Here is a 16411-nt window from a genome sequence, read left to right as displayed (position 1 = left end):
CGTCCCTGTTTGAGCTTGTATATAGCGCAGCATACATTAAACGTGCTCAAAGCGCTTTACAAAGGGTCCCTGACTAAAAACAACAAGTAACACTTTAGAACGAGACATGATGTCTTTTAGACGAAACAACTTTTATGACAAAGTTGTTAACGGCCATGCACTCATTTTACATCTGAGTATGGTGAGATAACGACTCAACTATGCGCCGAGCGAGGCTCCAAACCTAGGACCTTCCGACCCGAGAGTGTCATACCACAAGACCACATAGCTGCACGAAGATGACGTTTTGTGTGTGAAATGAAATAAAATAAATACGCGCATGTTATGTGTTACTGTTGACATCGAAAAAGAAAAGAAAAAAGAGCGGGTTGGGCTTGAATCGTAAGAACCTAGAGAGAAATCAAATATAGTAACCGACGAAAAAGAATAATAATATTATAAACTTAAAAATCATTACCTTACGTTATTATTGATTGGAAAATGACGTCACCATAGAACCAAAACAATGATGCATACTATCAGCTGGGATGACCCTGGAGCAACAGTTGCTTTGATTGGTCGTTTGGATCATATCCGGGAAATCGGCTTTTAATTGCGAAAAAACTTTTCTGACACTGTAAACACCCAACTTTTTGGATGGACATTCAGAGGCAACGGTCAGATTCTCTTCAATAGTCTTGTACCTAATATAAACATGAATTTTCTGATGGTCAAACACCATTTGGAGTACGTGCACTTACACTGTTTACCTTTGACCTTTCTCACGTCACAAAAATATCCACCAATGAGCCCATCTGTTTTATCGATTGTTAGGTCTTGTATTTTCATGTTATTATTATCTTTCTGCTTCTTGTTTTTTTATTTCTTATAATTTGTGGATATTGGTGGTTTAAATGGCGAAAGAACATGAATAACCACAACCACAACAACCATTACAACAACCACAGTAAATCTAAATCAGAGGTATGTGATCTTTTTGACGGCCTGAAATGTTGAAGTTGGAGTGTGAGTGGATTGTTTACAAATAGATGCAAACGGGCCTCGACCCCATTGCCTCATAATCGTGCTCAGTTATTTCATTGTTTAGTTCGATTCTACTTATATCCCCTCCTCCCCCAGTCGTTAACCGTAAATTAATCAACGGAGAAGGATAATTTAGAGGGCTGTCTGAATCGTGGCTTTGAAAAAGTTCGTAATGTTTCAATCTTTACTTTGTAATTGTTATAGACCCCACGCGAAGTGCCCTCTTGGCTTGTCCCACGAGAGGTTACGAGCACGTCCGTCCACAGATTTGTGAGCGACGTTGTGTTCTTTGTTCTGGATATAAACAATGTTTTATGTACCACTCGGCTAGTACTGGTACAGGACACTCCAAGACAACGCGTGTATATTGAGCTTTCATACACACCTCTAATTTCAAATACTTGTCGAAACTGATTTTTTAGATAAAGTTTTTACTCGCATAGAGTTTTCCGTTGTAGTTGTAGTAGTGACTCATTTGTCTTGTAGCAACTTTATGTTGAATCATAATATATAAGTGTACACGAGGGGACATACAAGTACAAGCATGGACAGTGATTCCTCTTTGTTTGCACACACCATTGCTACACATATAGCCCAATAGCTTACCAATAATTGTTCAGTTGAATTACTTTGGATTTGCCAAAACCGTAGATATTTACTTGGCTGTCAGTACACACCTCTAATTTCAAATACTTGTCGAAACTGATTTTTTAGATAAAGTTTTTACTCGCATAGAGTTTTCCGTTGTAGTTGTAGTAGTGACTCATTTGTCTTGTAGCAACTTTATGTTGAATCATAATATATGTGTACACGAGGGACATACAAGTACAAGCATGGACAGTGATTCCTCTTTGTTTGCACACACCATTGCTACACATATAGCCCAATAGCTTACCAATAATTGTTCAGTTGAATTACTTTGGATTTGCCAAAACCGTAGATATTTACTTGGCTGTCAGTAAAATTTAAAATCGATTGAATTATATGAAAGTCTAAGCAATATGATAAGTAACAAAGATTAATATTGGAAATATAATTTACTAAGAGACTAAAGTAATATTTGTGTTGTGACATTTCATTAACAATACATTCTTACTTTTTATGATTTGAATTGTAATTTAAATGAAACATTTGTAATATTCATTGTCATGAGTCATATTAATATTAAAATTAAATATGAATGTTTATCAAAATTATCTAGTAGTAGTAGTACTAGTACATTCTTAACATTATGCCAATTTCAATGTATTTCATTTCGTTCTGTGGATACTCAGAATAGTTGATACTGAGAAGAGTGCTAGGTGTACTTTGAATTTAATCACAATCATTATCAATGGGTCACATTCACTGTGTGTATCATTTATTATGTATGAATTTGGTGTCATTTAGTCATCATATCTCTACTTCTGACAAATTAGCAAGGTTGTTGGAGAGAAAGTGACTTTAAATTAAAGTTTAGAAAACAAAACAAAACCCAATAATAGTGACTTTACAAAGTAAAAATAAAAATGTGGTGTGATCAGTGTGACGATCACATATTGCCCTTCCCGGCAGGCCATTGTGATACTTATTGTTCCACCAATCCTAATCCTAGTCAGAATCACTCCCAAAGGTCAAAGGTAAGAAATCCTTTCATTGTAATGCCTGATTGTTACTTTTCTTCACATATCTCTCACTGTAACAAAAAATGTCATTCCAGTTCATATCATTTTTAGGAATATTCTTGTGAACCGTAGTAGTGTTTTTCTGCACCTCCGTTGATGGTGTATATTAACAGATTATTTTTATTATGCACCTCCGTTGCGCAAGCACAATCCACACTATTCATTATCGAATCATTTTTATTGTAAGAGTTATTAGATATATATTTGGTGACGTTTTTATACACCTCCGTTGGAGGTGTACAAAAACGCACCGTTTTTATGCACCTCCGTTGGCGGTGATGGTAAATTAATGAAAATGTTGCTGCATACGTCCATGAGGTTTAAATAGTTTTAGATAGTAGTTTAGCACGCTGCTTAGTGATTACCGATGTACAATGACAATAAATTAAAGAATAATAACAATAATCGTAGTGTTTTTATGCACCTCCGTTGATGGTGTATTTTAACGGATCGGTTTTATACATCTCCGTCACGCATGCGTATCCCACCCAATTTCATCAGCGATATTGTGTTTCTGTATTTGGACATGGCGAAAGTTATATTGTGACATCTGTAGGATGTTTTTGTTAATAAATTTATTTTAAAAAAATAATCATTCAAAAAATCGAAATATGAAACCAGAAAATAGAAGTTGCATTGAAGGTAAAATAATGTTTGAGAAAGACCTTATTAAATGTGATGAACAGTCAGGTGGCTCTGTAGCGCAGTGTACAAGCTGTCAGACCTTGAAAGTATATATTTTAATGTAGTGTTTTTATGCACCTCAGTTGACGGTGTATCTTAACGGACCGTTTTTATAAGTGTATTTATCAGTTGGTGGGTATTAGCGGCATGAAGTGGTCGACACCTTGTACTTATATGTGAAGTTAGTTGAGAAAACCCGGAAAGATGAACAAATTTCATTAATTGAGTTATGTATGCCGTGGTGTAGACCACATCATTCTGATCATTTACCTTTTTAAATTTTCTTTCTACGTCTATTAGAGTCCAAGTTATGAATTTTCTTTCTGAATAAAATTTGTTGCTATGGGAAACACTTTATCTTCGATTTTGGCTCATTTCTCGAATCAAAGCTTGCCGCATCTTCCCGGGTTTTCTCAGCCAGCCTCACATATATTGGCCCTTTTACTCCATCAACAGGGCTTGACTTGTGTAACATCAGAGAGCTTTACTTCAAAGTTGAGGATAAGAGTCTGTAACGTACCACTGAGACTTCATTACACTCCAGCAAGGTTTTTTCGAACTCCTCTGGACATGCAAAAACGTTTGAGAACACCATACTTTGCCATAATGTTTGATAAGGAGGGGGGGGGGGGGGCAGTGTGGCTCAGCAGTATGATCTGTGCTTCGTACCTGAGAGATACTGTAGTTCGAATAGCCACTGTGTTATGTGGCCGTCAGCAAGCAACCTCTCCCTAGCTCAATTTACAATGCTGTGCTGCTCACACCAGGGTTATTTCAGTCTTCCTTTTTTGAATAAACCTTAAGACATATTTCCACATGGGAATGGAAAAATGGAACTTTATTATTATTTACTTTATTGATATGTTACAAGGGTGTTTGTGTGTGTTTGTGTCAGAAGGGGGGGGGGGGGGGGGGGGGGTGAGGGATTGCTGTATCACAACATTTATTTACTGTCGTAGCCAACCATGAGCACGTCATGACTTACTTGACTTATGCCTCTTGGCTCCTGGTGGAGCATAAGGCTTCAACAGCACTCTTCCATCGTCTTCTGTCCTTGGCACAGACCTTTGCCTCCCTCCAGGTAAGATTGGAGACGCTCAAATCTTGGTGAAGGCTTCTCCTCCAAGTCTGTTTTGGATGACCCCATTTCCTCTTGCCCATTGCGTTCCATTCGAGGAAACTGTGAGTTAAAAATTAGTTCAAGGAAGGAATGGAATGATAACAAGATATAATAAGGAAAAAATTTGAAGAGTTCGATGTTGATGTGATGTGCTGTCATCAGAATGTACACACACATTATTTACAGTGTAAAAATCTGTAGGTTTGAAGAAAGCTATCTGAGACAGTATAAGAGATCACACAACACTCCTCCCAATCATTTTGTGTGTGTGTGTGTGTATAAGCAGGACGTTGTTATCCGTTCAGACGAATGGCCAGTATTTGCTGACGAACGTTGGAATCAACACCTGTTAATCATTAGCAAAATTTTGCTGATGTGGACTCAGGAGCAAATACCTTGTCCATAGAATAAATAGTTCCCAGAGCCAAAATGTCCATGGAGGCTGGGTAGGTCCCAATCCCAGAGTTGTTAGCTGTACAGAAACAATTATTTGCTATCCTTTGGATAGGATGTTAAGGAGCATTATGGCCTTTGCCACATACCTGAAAAATACTGAGTTTAACTCCTCTCCGCATTGTGTGGCCTTGAGCAAATCACGTTGCAGAGTCCAATTTATGGCACTGCACTTCGACAAACACTTGGGTTATTCCAGTCATCCCTTGGATTAGACCCCAAAGACGAATTTCCTCTTCAGGAATGATAATGGGAATTATATTTATTAGAACATTTATCTCAAAAAGGTTTTTGGTAGACCTAAATGACCAAGCTACCTTGTTAGACCTAACAGGCCCAGCTACCTTGTTAGACCTAACAGGCCCAGCTACCATGGTAGACCTATCACGCTCTGCTATCATGGTAGACCTGACAGGCCCAGCTACCTTATAGGTGCTGACTGGACAGGATTTGGTGCAAACTTGAATGCACCAAAGAATTGATTCAAGTCCCTTTGTCTTTGAGTCAAGTACTTTACCAACTGAGCTACCAGGAATCCTGGAGAGCAATTAAATTAAGTAAGAAAAAGAGAGAGGATTAGTAAACTGTAGACACTCCAGTTCCACTAGGACCTCGTCTTCTGGGAACACATGTTGAGGAAATATGACTCAGAGATGGTCAGTCTCTTTGTTGCAAATTGCTGATCTAGATATCCTCAATACCCCCCCCCCCCCCATCCCCCTGTAACACACACACACACACCAAAATAACATAAGGAATGACAAGATGTGTGGCACTACAGAGCATACTATTTGCACCATACCTGTGCCTGAAAAATAAAAAAGAAGACTTTTTCACCAAGGCAATCCTTCAGAGCCATATGGCCCATGTAGCCAGAGTTTATCCCAGTTTCTATAGCGTGAAATGGACTATAGCAATTGCTTGCTATCCTTTAGATAGGACGCTAGTTTGTTGCACAGTACTTTCTGCCAAATCTGACAGACTCAGCTACCCATTCACTGCTGGGTGGAAAGGGGGGTCAGAATAAAATCTCGGCTGTGCCCGGGATCGATCTTGGTCCCTTTGCTTGTGAAGCGAGTGCTCTACCAACTGGACTATCGCCCCCCCCCCCCCCCACCCCACCCCTTTTTTAAGACAAATTTTTAAAAAATTATTTACACCAAGGCCACTCCCAATAGATAGTTCGAAGATGACGTCACACAGGCCTTTGTTATTGTTTTTGCCATCCGCGTTTGTGAGTTGTTCTCACTAAACTGTATTAACCAGACTATAAAAGTTCATGGTTACACAGAGTTTGTGTGTTGGCCCGTTATACTTCCGGATGGCAATGTTGTGAACTCCTTGGCCAAGCGCATTCTATCTATACCAGCCCTGTCTTGAAATTTGGATTATTGCATTAACTTTTTTCCTTTTTTCTTTTTCTTTGTTATTCTGAAGGAAAAGGCTAGAAGAAAGAGAAGGAGTAACTCAAAGAATGGAGCACCTCCAGGAAACTTTGATTGGACAAATGTAAGTAAGAATGGCAGCTTGACAATGTGTTTGTTTCACGTTTTCTCTTCTAAATGGCTAGTGAGAAATACATGGTTTAAAGAGGGTAAATCAATGAAAATAGAGATAATTATTGTTATACTACTACTACTACTACTACTACTACTACTACTACTACTACTATTACTACTACTACTACTACTATACTACTACTACTACTACTACTACTACTACTACTACTACTACTACTACTACCACTATCATGAAATAAAGTGAGTAGAAAAGTGCCAGAAGCATTAGAGAATTTTAAAAACTTTGCTGCGATGAGGGCTCAAACTCGCGACCTTACTGGTACGACAACTCCGGGAGTTCAAGAATCTTAATGTTATACCTCTTCAAGGACCTCACCTATGTTATTTATTCAAGGTTGCAATTTTTCATATATTTATGGAATTTAGTATCATATAAACCTTCAGTTTATTCTCCAATCACCTGCTAAGCGGAAAAGAGTAAGAACATAATGTCTTTTTAACTTGAAGGGGTCGGTCTATGTGTTTGTGTACAAGTTCAGTAAATTTTAGCCTCCTGAATTGGCAACCCTGTTTATTATTATCATGATCTCTTTTTTTTGTGTGATTGGTTCTCAAAATCAACATTTTGACATTGAAAATTATTGTGGTCAGGATATTACACACCGTCTATTTTTAGTAACGCCTGTCAGATACATGCGAGAAAGAGAAAAAAAAGCTTGAACTGCTTTTTTTTTTTTTTTTAACAATGGATCATAATTTTTTATAAATATTATTTATAATTTTTTTTTTTTTTGCTTATATATTATATTAAAATTGGATTATCCCAAAAATTTCACTGATTTCAGGGTTATATTAGTTTATATTATTGTAAAAGCTAATGCTGGTCATTTCAGGCATGTCTTACATATGTCTTAGATTTCAATATTTTAAAATAGTTTTTATAACACTCCAGGTTTCACAATTTACCTATGATGATGACGCACTGGTAAACAAAAGGTTACCTAAAGAACTGCTTCTACGGTGAGTGAACTTCTTGTTTTCTTTGCAGCTTTTGGGGATGCTTGGATGGGAGCCCATAGATTTAAAACAGAAGATGTGCAGAGAACTTTACTTCTTTCATGGAGTCAGGGCTGAGAATCTTCCGCCTAAATGGTGGTTTATCTCCGCCCATCACCATCACTTTTCCGCCTTTTAAAAAGACTCACCACAACCACTACATCAACATCCCTATCACCACTACTTTTACAACAACCATCACATCATCAATCCTATCACCATTACTACTACAACCACCGCCACATCATCATCCCTACCACCACCACCACATCATCATCATCCCCACCACCACTACTACTACCTACAACCACCACCACATCATCATCCCTACCACCACTACTACTACTACAACTACCATCACATCATCCCTACCACCACTACTACAACAACCACCACCACATCATCATTCCTACTACCAATACAACTACATCCTCCACCACCACATCATCCCAACTATCACTACTACAACCACCCCACATCATCCCTATCATAACTATTAAAACCACCACCACACCATCATTTCCAACACCTCTACAGCTACAACCACCATATCATCATCCTTATCACGACCCTACTACAACCACCATCACATCATCATCCCTACCGCCATCTTTTCTTACTACTACTACAATATGTTGTAATTACACTTTCAACTTTTGAAATTCCTCCAAGTGGTGTCAGAAATTATTGCGAGACACATTTTTGATTGCATCTCAGTCAATTTTTAATGAAATTCAAATTTATACGTTATCGTCGCCTAGATAGGTCTTGAACTCCATTTTTGTGACCAGTCATTCTCACCCCCGAACCATCATGACATCATCACCATCTCTACCACAACTACAACCACTACGACAGCAACTATCACATCATCAATAACACCATCTCCACAACCACATCATCACTGCTCTCATTGTAATCAGTACCATCTCTAGTGCAAGCACCACTATCACATCATCTTCCTGGTGGGATCTTTTGACTTGCATGGATCAGAGTTGCTTTCTGCCTTTGTCTTGACTTGATCCTTTTCCTGGCCGGATTCATTGGCAGAAAGGGATACAATTAAATGTATAATCGTTTTTGGGAGATGATATGTTTGTCCTCGTATATCATCTCTCTTTTGTGTGACGTTAGATTTGTTGTTCTAAATTTTGTATTTCTCTCACAAGGATTCTGTGCTTGTGTCTTGGTGAGACTTTTAGGTGACCTCAAACTAACTACATTGATAGTTTGATCTTGGAGTCTGTTTGTGAGCCCTATTTGAACCAGTCACTTTTTCTCTGGTGCTTCTGATCTTACTTAAATCTATATTTTTTTTACAGCCCCATATATATTTTAAGGGCCGCTGAAATGACCTACAAACATATACACGTGCACACACAAATCAATAAAATTCACTCAGTTCTTAAGTCTCGTTAATTTTTCCCTTTCATCTTTCTGTACTCATCACTACATTCACTTTGAGCTCTCTCTCTCTCTCTCTCTCTCTCTCTCTCTCTCTCTCTCTCTCTCTCTCTCTCTCTCTCTCTCTCTCTCTCTCTCTCTCTCTCTCTGTGTGTGTGTGTGTGCCATTGTTAAGTACATGAAGATGAAAAGTGAAGACTTATCGAGGCTAAAGAACTGGGTGCACTTTACTGATTTGTGTATGTGTGTGTGTGTGTGTGTGTGTATCATTGTTAAGTACATGAAGATGAAAAGTGAAAACTTATCGAGGCTAAAGAACTGGGTGCACTTTACTGATTTGTGTGTGTGTGTGTGTGTGTGTGTGTGTAGAGATGAGAGAGAAGAGAGAGAGGAGGAGAGGAGAGAGAGAGAGAGAGAGAGAGAGAGAGAGAGAGAGAGAGAGAGAGAGAGAGAGAGAGAGAGAGGATTAACAAATAAAGCACATACACACATAACAATAACGTTCACTCAGCACTTTAACCTCGGTTAGTTTTTCACTTTAATCTTTCTGGACCTATCACTATATTCACTTTGAGCAGTCTCTCTCTCTCTCTCTCTCTCTCTCTCTCTCTCTCTCTCTCTCTCTCTCTCTCTCTCTCTCTCTCCCTCTCTCTCCCTCCCTCCCTCTCTCTCTTACTCTGCCTCTCTCTCTCACTCACACACATACACATACACACACCTGGGTGGGGTTCCTGACCTCCCATAGTGGGCAAGGAGGTACATACTATGTCTTCTATCCCCTTATATCTGTTTTCCAACATGCTTTCTGTCTTTGTCTTGGAATGAGATTACTTGGTTTTGTCTTGGCCCTGGCCAGAGTCCTAACTGGTAGGGAAACAGTCAAATGCACAGTTATTGTTTTGGGAGATGATATTTTTTTCCCTTGTAAATCATCTCTCTGTTATGTATTAGTATATTTGTTATTTTGAATGTATAATGTAAGCATTTGAGTGTATTCCTCTTTGTGCCCGGATGAGACTTATAGGTGATCTCAAACTAAGTACATTGGTGGTATGCTCTTTGAATCTACATCTGATCCCTTTTTGCCCCGTTCCCCTATGTCTTACTTTTTCTTGGGTGCTTTAATTGTAATTCTAGAACTTTTTACTATCCCATTTTCTTCCTTTTTACTGACGCTGATATAACCTAAATGTTATGCAGGCGCCGTAAACTCTTAAAAACAAACAAACAAAACACACAAACACACACTATCTTTCCTTCTGTCAGACAAACCTAAATCTATAAAGTGGATCATATCCTTTTCACATCAGCCATCATTCTCTCTTTTCACCTTCAAGTACACACCTTATCACCACTACTACAACCACCACCATCGCCACACCATCATTTCATGAAGCACCACCATTACTATAACCACCTCCACCACATCATCATCATCACCATCATTGCCACCACCACCACGACATCATCACAACACTATCACCATTAAAACAACAATCACTACCACATCCTTACCACCACTGCTACAACCTCCTCCAACACAACAATATCACCACCACCACTTCTGTAACCACCACAACCACATACATTATCATTACTGCCACCACTACAACAGCCACCATCATATCATTATTACCACCACACCTACCATTCATTTTAATATTTTATACGTCATAAATTGGTTTTGGAACTTTACCTGATTTGAAACAAGGGGTATTAGGATGATTATAGATCTCAAAAGATGATATTTTGTTTGCAGAAATTCCTGTTTAAGCATTGAAATTGTTTGGAATTGTTTCTGAAATTTGCGTGAACCAAATTTTAAGTTGGCGTCTCTGGTCAACTTGAAACAATGGGATGTGGGCATTAGTGAATCTGTGAATACGGGAGATGTACGTGGCGACTACCACTACTACTACAACCATCATCACACCATCATCCTTACCACAACTACTACAACCACCACCACATCATTATCCCTACCACTACCATTCCTACAACCACCATGTTATAATTACACTTTCAGTTTTTGAAATTCCTCCGAGTGATGTCAGAAATTGCTGGGAGACACATTTTGGATTGCATCACAATAACTTTTAATGAAATTTAAATTTATAGGTTATTTTTGCATGGATGGTTCTTGATCTAAGCGCTGAAAAATTTCCTCCTTTTTAGTGACCAGTCATTCTCACCCCTGTGGAGTGAATGCTACTTGCTTCAGTCCCTTGATCAACGAATGAGTTATAATTACAATACAGGGCCCAATCCTAAGGAGCAAGTAACTCAGTGTTGTCGCTTATACAATACTGCCTACCTTTTCATTGTACACTTGCTGCTGAAGATCTTACACTCTCAGGAAATTCGATCGCTGTGAACTTTGACCCATGTGCTCTGCTGAATAAGCAGCCGAAGTCAGCCAGGCATTTTGTCATATCTCAGTGATTCTACAGATTTTTATTTTTAAAATTAAAAAAAAATAAAATTCTCTTAAGGGTCCCAAACTGAGCTGCCTTGGTATCTTCTATTCCCCCTGTATTTGTTTTCTGAGTTGCTTTCCATCTTTGTCTTGGAATGGTATACCTTGGCTTTTGTCCTGGTACTTGCCAGAGTCCTTGAGTGGGAGGAAAACAGTCCAATGCATAGTTAGTTTTGGGAGGTGATATTATTTTGCTTGTAAATCATCTCTCTGGTTATATGTATATAGATAGTTATATTTTTTGTTTTGAAATAATCTTGTAAACATTTGAATACATTCCTCTTAGTGGGATTCTGCGCTGGTGTCTGGATGAGACATTTAGGTTATCTTAGTCTTAATAATACTGATAGTGTGCTACATCTGTTCTCTATTTGAATCAAATCCCCTTTATCTTACTTTTCCTTTTGTGCACTTTACATGTAATTATAGAATTTTCTGACGATCTCATATTTTTCCTTTTTACAGCCGCTGAAATGACCCAACTGCCTTAATACCCTTAAGATTAAACAAACAAAATGAGTCGCCCTAGTCCAATATCGGCAATTTGAATCACAGTGAGAATGGCAGACCTGACTACTATTACGAAAAATTTGTAGTTTTACAAATTTTTGGCTTCAATCACAGAGCTGTTTAAAGGCATTAAATTCAAGAAAACTAGTTTAAAATGAAGTTTTGATGCCATAGCACAAAAAAATGATTGGGAATTTGAAGCGTTTTCTTAGTCTAGGACTAATTTTAATAAACAAAAATGAATATAAATATAACAGCTTCAAAAAAGAACAAAATACCCAACATAGTACATTTCGGGCTCATAACCCTTCTTCAGCCAAAAACAAAATATAATAAAGACATAAATACATTTCTAAATTCTGTAGAGTATCTGAAATTTAGTAATGTATTTATGTCTTTATTGTTTTTTGTTGTTCACTGAAGAAGGGTTTTGAGTCTGAAACGTCCCGTGTTTGGTATTTTGTTATTTTTTTAAAGCCAGTTATATTCATTTTTTGTTTATTACTTTTTACAGTCCACAGCTTCTAGCAGCCTAGTATCACAAGGACTAATTGGTAGGCATGTTATAACGTTAGTTTTGTACTATTTTTCCAGCTCTGAAAACTTGGAAATTTTACAATAAAAAGAAAAAAAGCTTGAGCTTTTATATAGCGTAATATGGGGGGTATCCGCTAAACGTGCTCAAAGCACTTTACACAGGGTCCCTGACCAACAGCAACATGTAACGTGGAGAACGAGACATGGCGCCTGTTAGGCGATATTACAATTCTTTTCCAACAGAGACAGTGCTGTTAACGGCCAGGTACTCATTTTACACCTGAGTATGGTGAGAGAATGTGAGTAAATAGTAAAGAATCTTTTCCAAGGACTCAACTATGCGCCGAGCGAGGCTCTAACCCAGGACCTTCCAATCCGAAAACGAGTGTCATACCACGAGACCACATAACCGCAAGTAGGCAGGTCTGGAATAGTGAAGTTGGGATGAATTTTGTATGGTGATGTCTGTGTTTATTATTTATTTATCTTCTTACTTTTCAGCATCTTTTCCTTTCTGGATGTCGTGTCACTATGTCGGTGTGCGCAGGTTTCAAAGGTAAGAAGACTTAAAACTTATGCAGTTGCTGTTTATGCATACCTGCCAACCCTTCCGCTTTTGGCAGAATCATTCCTATTTTCACTCTTCCTTTTTGTACTATTCCACCATTGTCTCTAAAATTCTGGTTTTCAAAAAATGATGAAATGGTAAGAAGAAAAAAGAGCAAACAGGTGTGTGTGGGGGGGGGGGGGGGGGGGGGGGAGGGGGTTAAAAGGTTAAATTCCTATTTTTTGTCTCAAATTCCTATTTTTAGGTGTTCTGATTCCACTTTTGGAATGTGAAGGGTTGGCAGGTCTGTTTATGAGAATCTAAACAAAAAAATAAACAATGGAGAAGTGGAATTTAATCTTCAATATTAATTGACATTGACAGTTTATATTGATGCTTTTGGGATTCCCCCTTGTCATCACAGTAAAGTATAGATTAGATTTTAATTCTCAGTAATACTTAATGATAATGATGATGATGATATAATAATAATAATAATAATAATAATAATAATAATAATAATAATAATAATAATAATAATAATAATAATATAATAAAAAAAAAAAAAAAAAGAAATAATAATAATAATAATGGGGGGGGGGGGGGGGGGGGGGGGGGGCGAAGTCGCTGAGTGGTTAAGGCATTGCACTGGGACCCGGAAGGTCTTGGGTTCGAGCCCCACTTCAGGCACTTTCGTTTTTTTTTCATTGGGCAAGACTATTTACCCCCAATTTGCTCTCTTGGGCAACATGGGTGATTCCTGTTGACATCATACATCTTGTTTGATGAATTACTGTATCTATATTCCTTCATGGAATGCCGAGGCGACGATATCTTATAATGTCGTTGTGGAAGGGCATTTTAAAAAAAAAGTTAAAAAAAAGAATAATAATAATGATAATAATAATAATAATAATTATTATTATTATTATTATTATTATTATTATTATTATTATTATTATTATTATTATTATTATTATTATTATTATTATTATTATTATTATTATTATTATTATTATTATTATTATTATTATAATCTTGATAATGATAAGAAGAACCACTACTACTACTGCTTCTACTACTACTGCTAATGCTAATGATACTACTTCTAATAATGGTGATGATGATAATAATATTAATAATAATAACTACAATATTAATCATGATGATGGTGATAACAAAGCATTTCTTCAGCGCCCATAAACATGACAATGTAATGTTGAATTGATCATCCATGTCAATTGTGGTTATTCTTATACGATTTCAGAAATGAGTAATTACCTTGTCACCTTACTAAAAATTGACAAAGAAATTACTTAATTTGAAGTTTTCCATTTTTACAGGTCTGCTTTGTCTTCTTTGTGCCATTTGGATCTCTCATCTCCCTTACCTTGCTTTGTGTCATACGAATCTCCCTTTCTCTTCTTTGTGTCCTATGAATCTCTCATCTCCCTTGCCCTTCTTTGTGTCATACGAATCTCCCTTTCTCTTCTTTGTGTCATATATGAATCTCTCATATCCCGTACCCTTCTTTGTGCCATTTGAATCTCTTATCTCCCTTGCCTTTCTTTGTGCCATATGAATCTCCCTCACCCTTCTTTGTGTCATATCATTAGAATTCAGTTGTTTATTTGATTTTCTTTCTCCCAGTACTGGAACATGCTTGCCCTAGATGGCAGCAACTGGCAAAGAATCGACCTCTTCAACTTCCAGACAGATATCGAAGTAAGAGATTTGGCTTAAACCATAGTAAAATAAAACAAAATAAAACTTGAGCTTTATATAGTGCAATATCCACAAAACATGCTCAATACGCTTTACAAGGGTCCCTGGCCAACAGTGACACTTAACATGTAGGACTCGACATAACATCTGTTTAGGCAATATTGCGGACAGAGACAACACGGTTAATGGCCAGGTTCTCATTTTACACAGCAGTACTGTGAGAGAATATGAGTATAGAGCCTTTTCCAAAGACTCAGTAAGCGCCAAACGGGACCCAGGGCCTTCCGGCACAAAGGCGAGTGTTCTACCACGAGACCACATAGCTGCACAGTTATTCCTCTGGGCCGTTAGACTCATGGCAATTAATTGCCACCCTTGGGATAAGACCCTTGTTTATCGCAAACTCTTTCGTTGTCAGAGCTAGTGGACCCAGCTATCAAATGACTATTGAGTGGACATTGGGGGGAAGGACTTTTTTAAAAATTGGACTGCGCATTCAGGGATTGATATCTGTTCCTTTGCTTGTCTCTGAGAAAGTAAGTCCTTTCTGTTCCATCCTAGACATGGATATTCAATTCTCAACTCCGATCTACCATAACATACTGGATTTTTTAATATTCTAAGTGCCAATTTATTTTAAATGAAGAAAATGTTGCTCTTTTTGTGTGCATAATACATAAATATATAGAAGAACAGATATGGTTGAGGGGTATTGGCTGGAATCACGAAGAGTGCTCGCAGTTTCTTGTGAGTGAATTATTTATTATCCTCACCTCATTTAACTCATTTGGTCATTTCTTCTTACAACATTGTTTCATCCATCCATTGGTATTTTGATGGAATCTTCAGGGAAACCTGACTCCTGAAGATTCCATCAAATTACCAACGGATGGATGAAACAACGTTGCAGGAGGAAATAACCAAATGAGATGAGGATAAACAGATATACAGGCATTTTGTTTGGTGTCATTGTCAGATCTAGATACAAAGTATAATTCACGTAAAAAAAGACCTTTCATGGATAAATATAATTCACATCAAAAAAGACCTTCCATGGACAAATATAATTCACATCAAAAAAGACCTTCCATGGATAAAATAACAAAACAAACCCCACCTCATTTCCTTAAACTGCTGATTTTTATATAAAGAAAAAGTGGACATTATGTCTTTGGCAGGTCAGCTGAGGTGGATACAAACTTCTTTATTTTTTTAAAATAGTCCAGACGGTAGAAATCGTGACTCAGGTTTGATATAATTGTGTGGTTTCAGGGTCCTGTGGTGGAGTACATGTCCCAGCGTTGTGGTGGATTCCTCAAGTCTCTCAGTCTCAAGGGATGCCAGAGCATCACAGATGCTGCCTTACAGTGAGTTGTTGTGTATTGTTGTCCACTATGTTTAAAAAAAAAAAATTTACTTGAGGTTTTTTTTTTTTTTGTTTTTTTTTTTTTTTAATCAGAAGAGAATATACCCCCTACTCTTACAAAACAACCCTGATAGTTATTTTTTTTATTGGTTATATTTATTTTATGGATTATTTATTATTAATATTTTGAATAAGATTGCGTCGAACTGTTTTAAAAGTAAAGTTAATTTTAATGGAATAATTGTAATATTTGGCAATGTTATATTGTGCTGTATGCTGTTAAGATTTGCCTGATTTAAAAAAATCTTGTGTAATTTTTATTAACA

General features: G+C 37.4%; 1 protein-coding gene across 2 annotated transcripts in view; it reads left to right on the top strand.

Annotated features, from left to right (window-relative positions):
- The first annotated feature begins 796 nt into the window (after positions 1-796).
- Positions 797-16411, top strand: part of LOC144958308 (F-box/LRR-repeat protein 2-like) — a 38226-nt gene continuing 22611 nt past the window's right edge. The window contains exons 1-6 of one of the 2 annotated variants that reach the window (XM_078890195.1): positions 797-963; positions 6382-6453; positions 7417-7484; positions 12949-13003; positions 14645-14719; positions 15992-16086. In XM_078890195.1, coding sequence (XP_078746321.1) covers positions 907-963; positions 6382-6453; positions 7417-7484; positions 12949-13003; positions 14645-14719; positions 15992-16086 — 422 coding nt within the window. In that variant the 5' untranslated portion in view covers positions 797-906. Of the gene's footprint in view, positions 964-2448; positions 2643-6381; positions 6454-7416; positions 7485-12948; positions 13004-14644; positions 14720-15991; positions 16087-16411 lie in introns of those variants that run through there. The other variant, XM_078890194.1, reaches the window with a different exon arrangement.

This window comes from Berghia stephanieae, chromosome 12 (assembly GCF_034508935.2).
Source record: "Berghia stephanieae isolate SIO BIC M18660-M18661 chromosome 12, UCSD_Bste_1.3, whole genome shotgun sequence".
Classification (NCBI taxonomy): Eukaryota; Metazoa; Mollusca; class Gastropoda; order Nudibranchia; family Aeolidiidae; genus Berghia; species Berghia stephanieae.
Note: the sequence above shows the minus strand (reverse complement) of the source record. Positions and strands in the feature narration are given on the sequence as shown.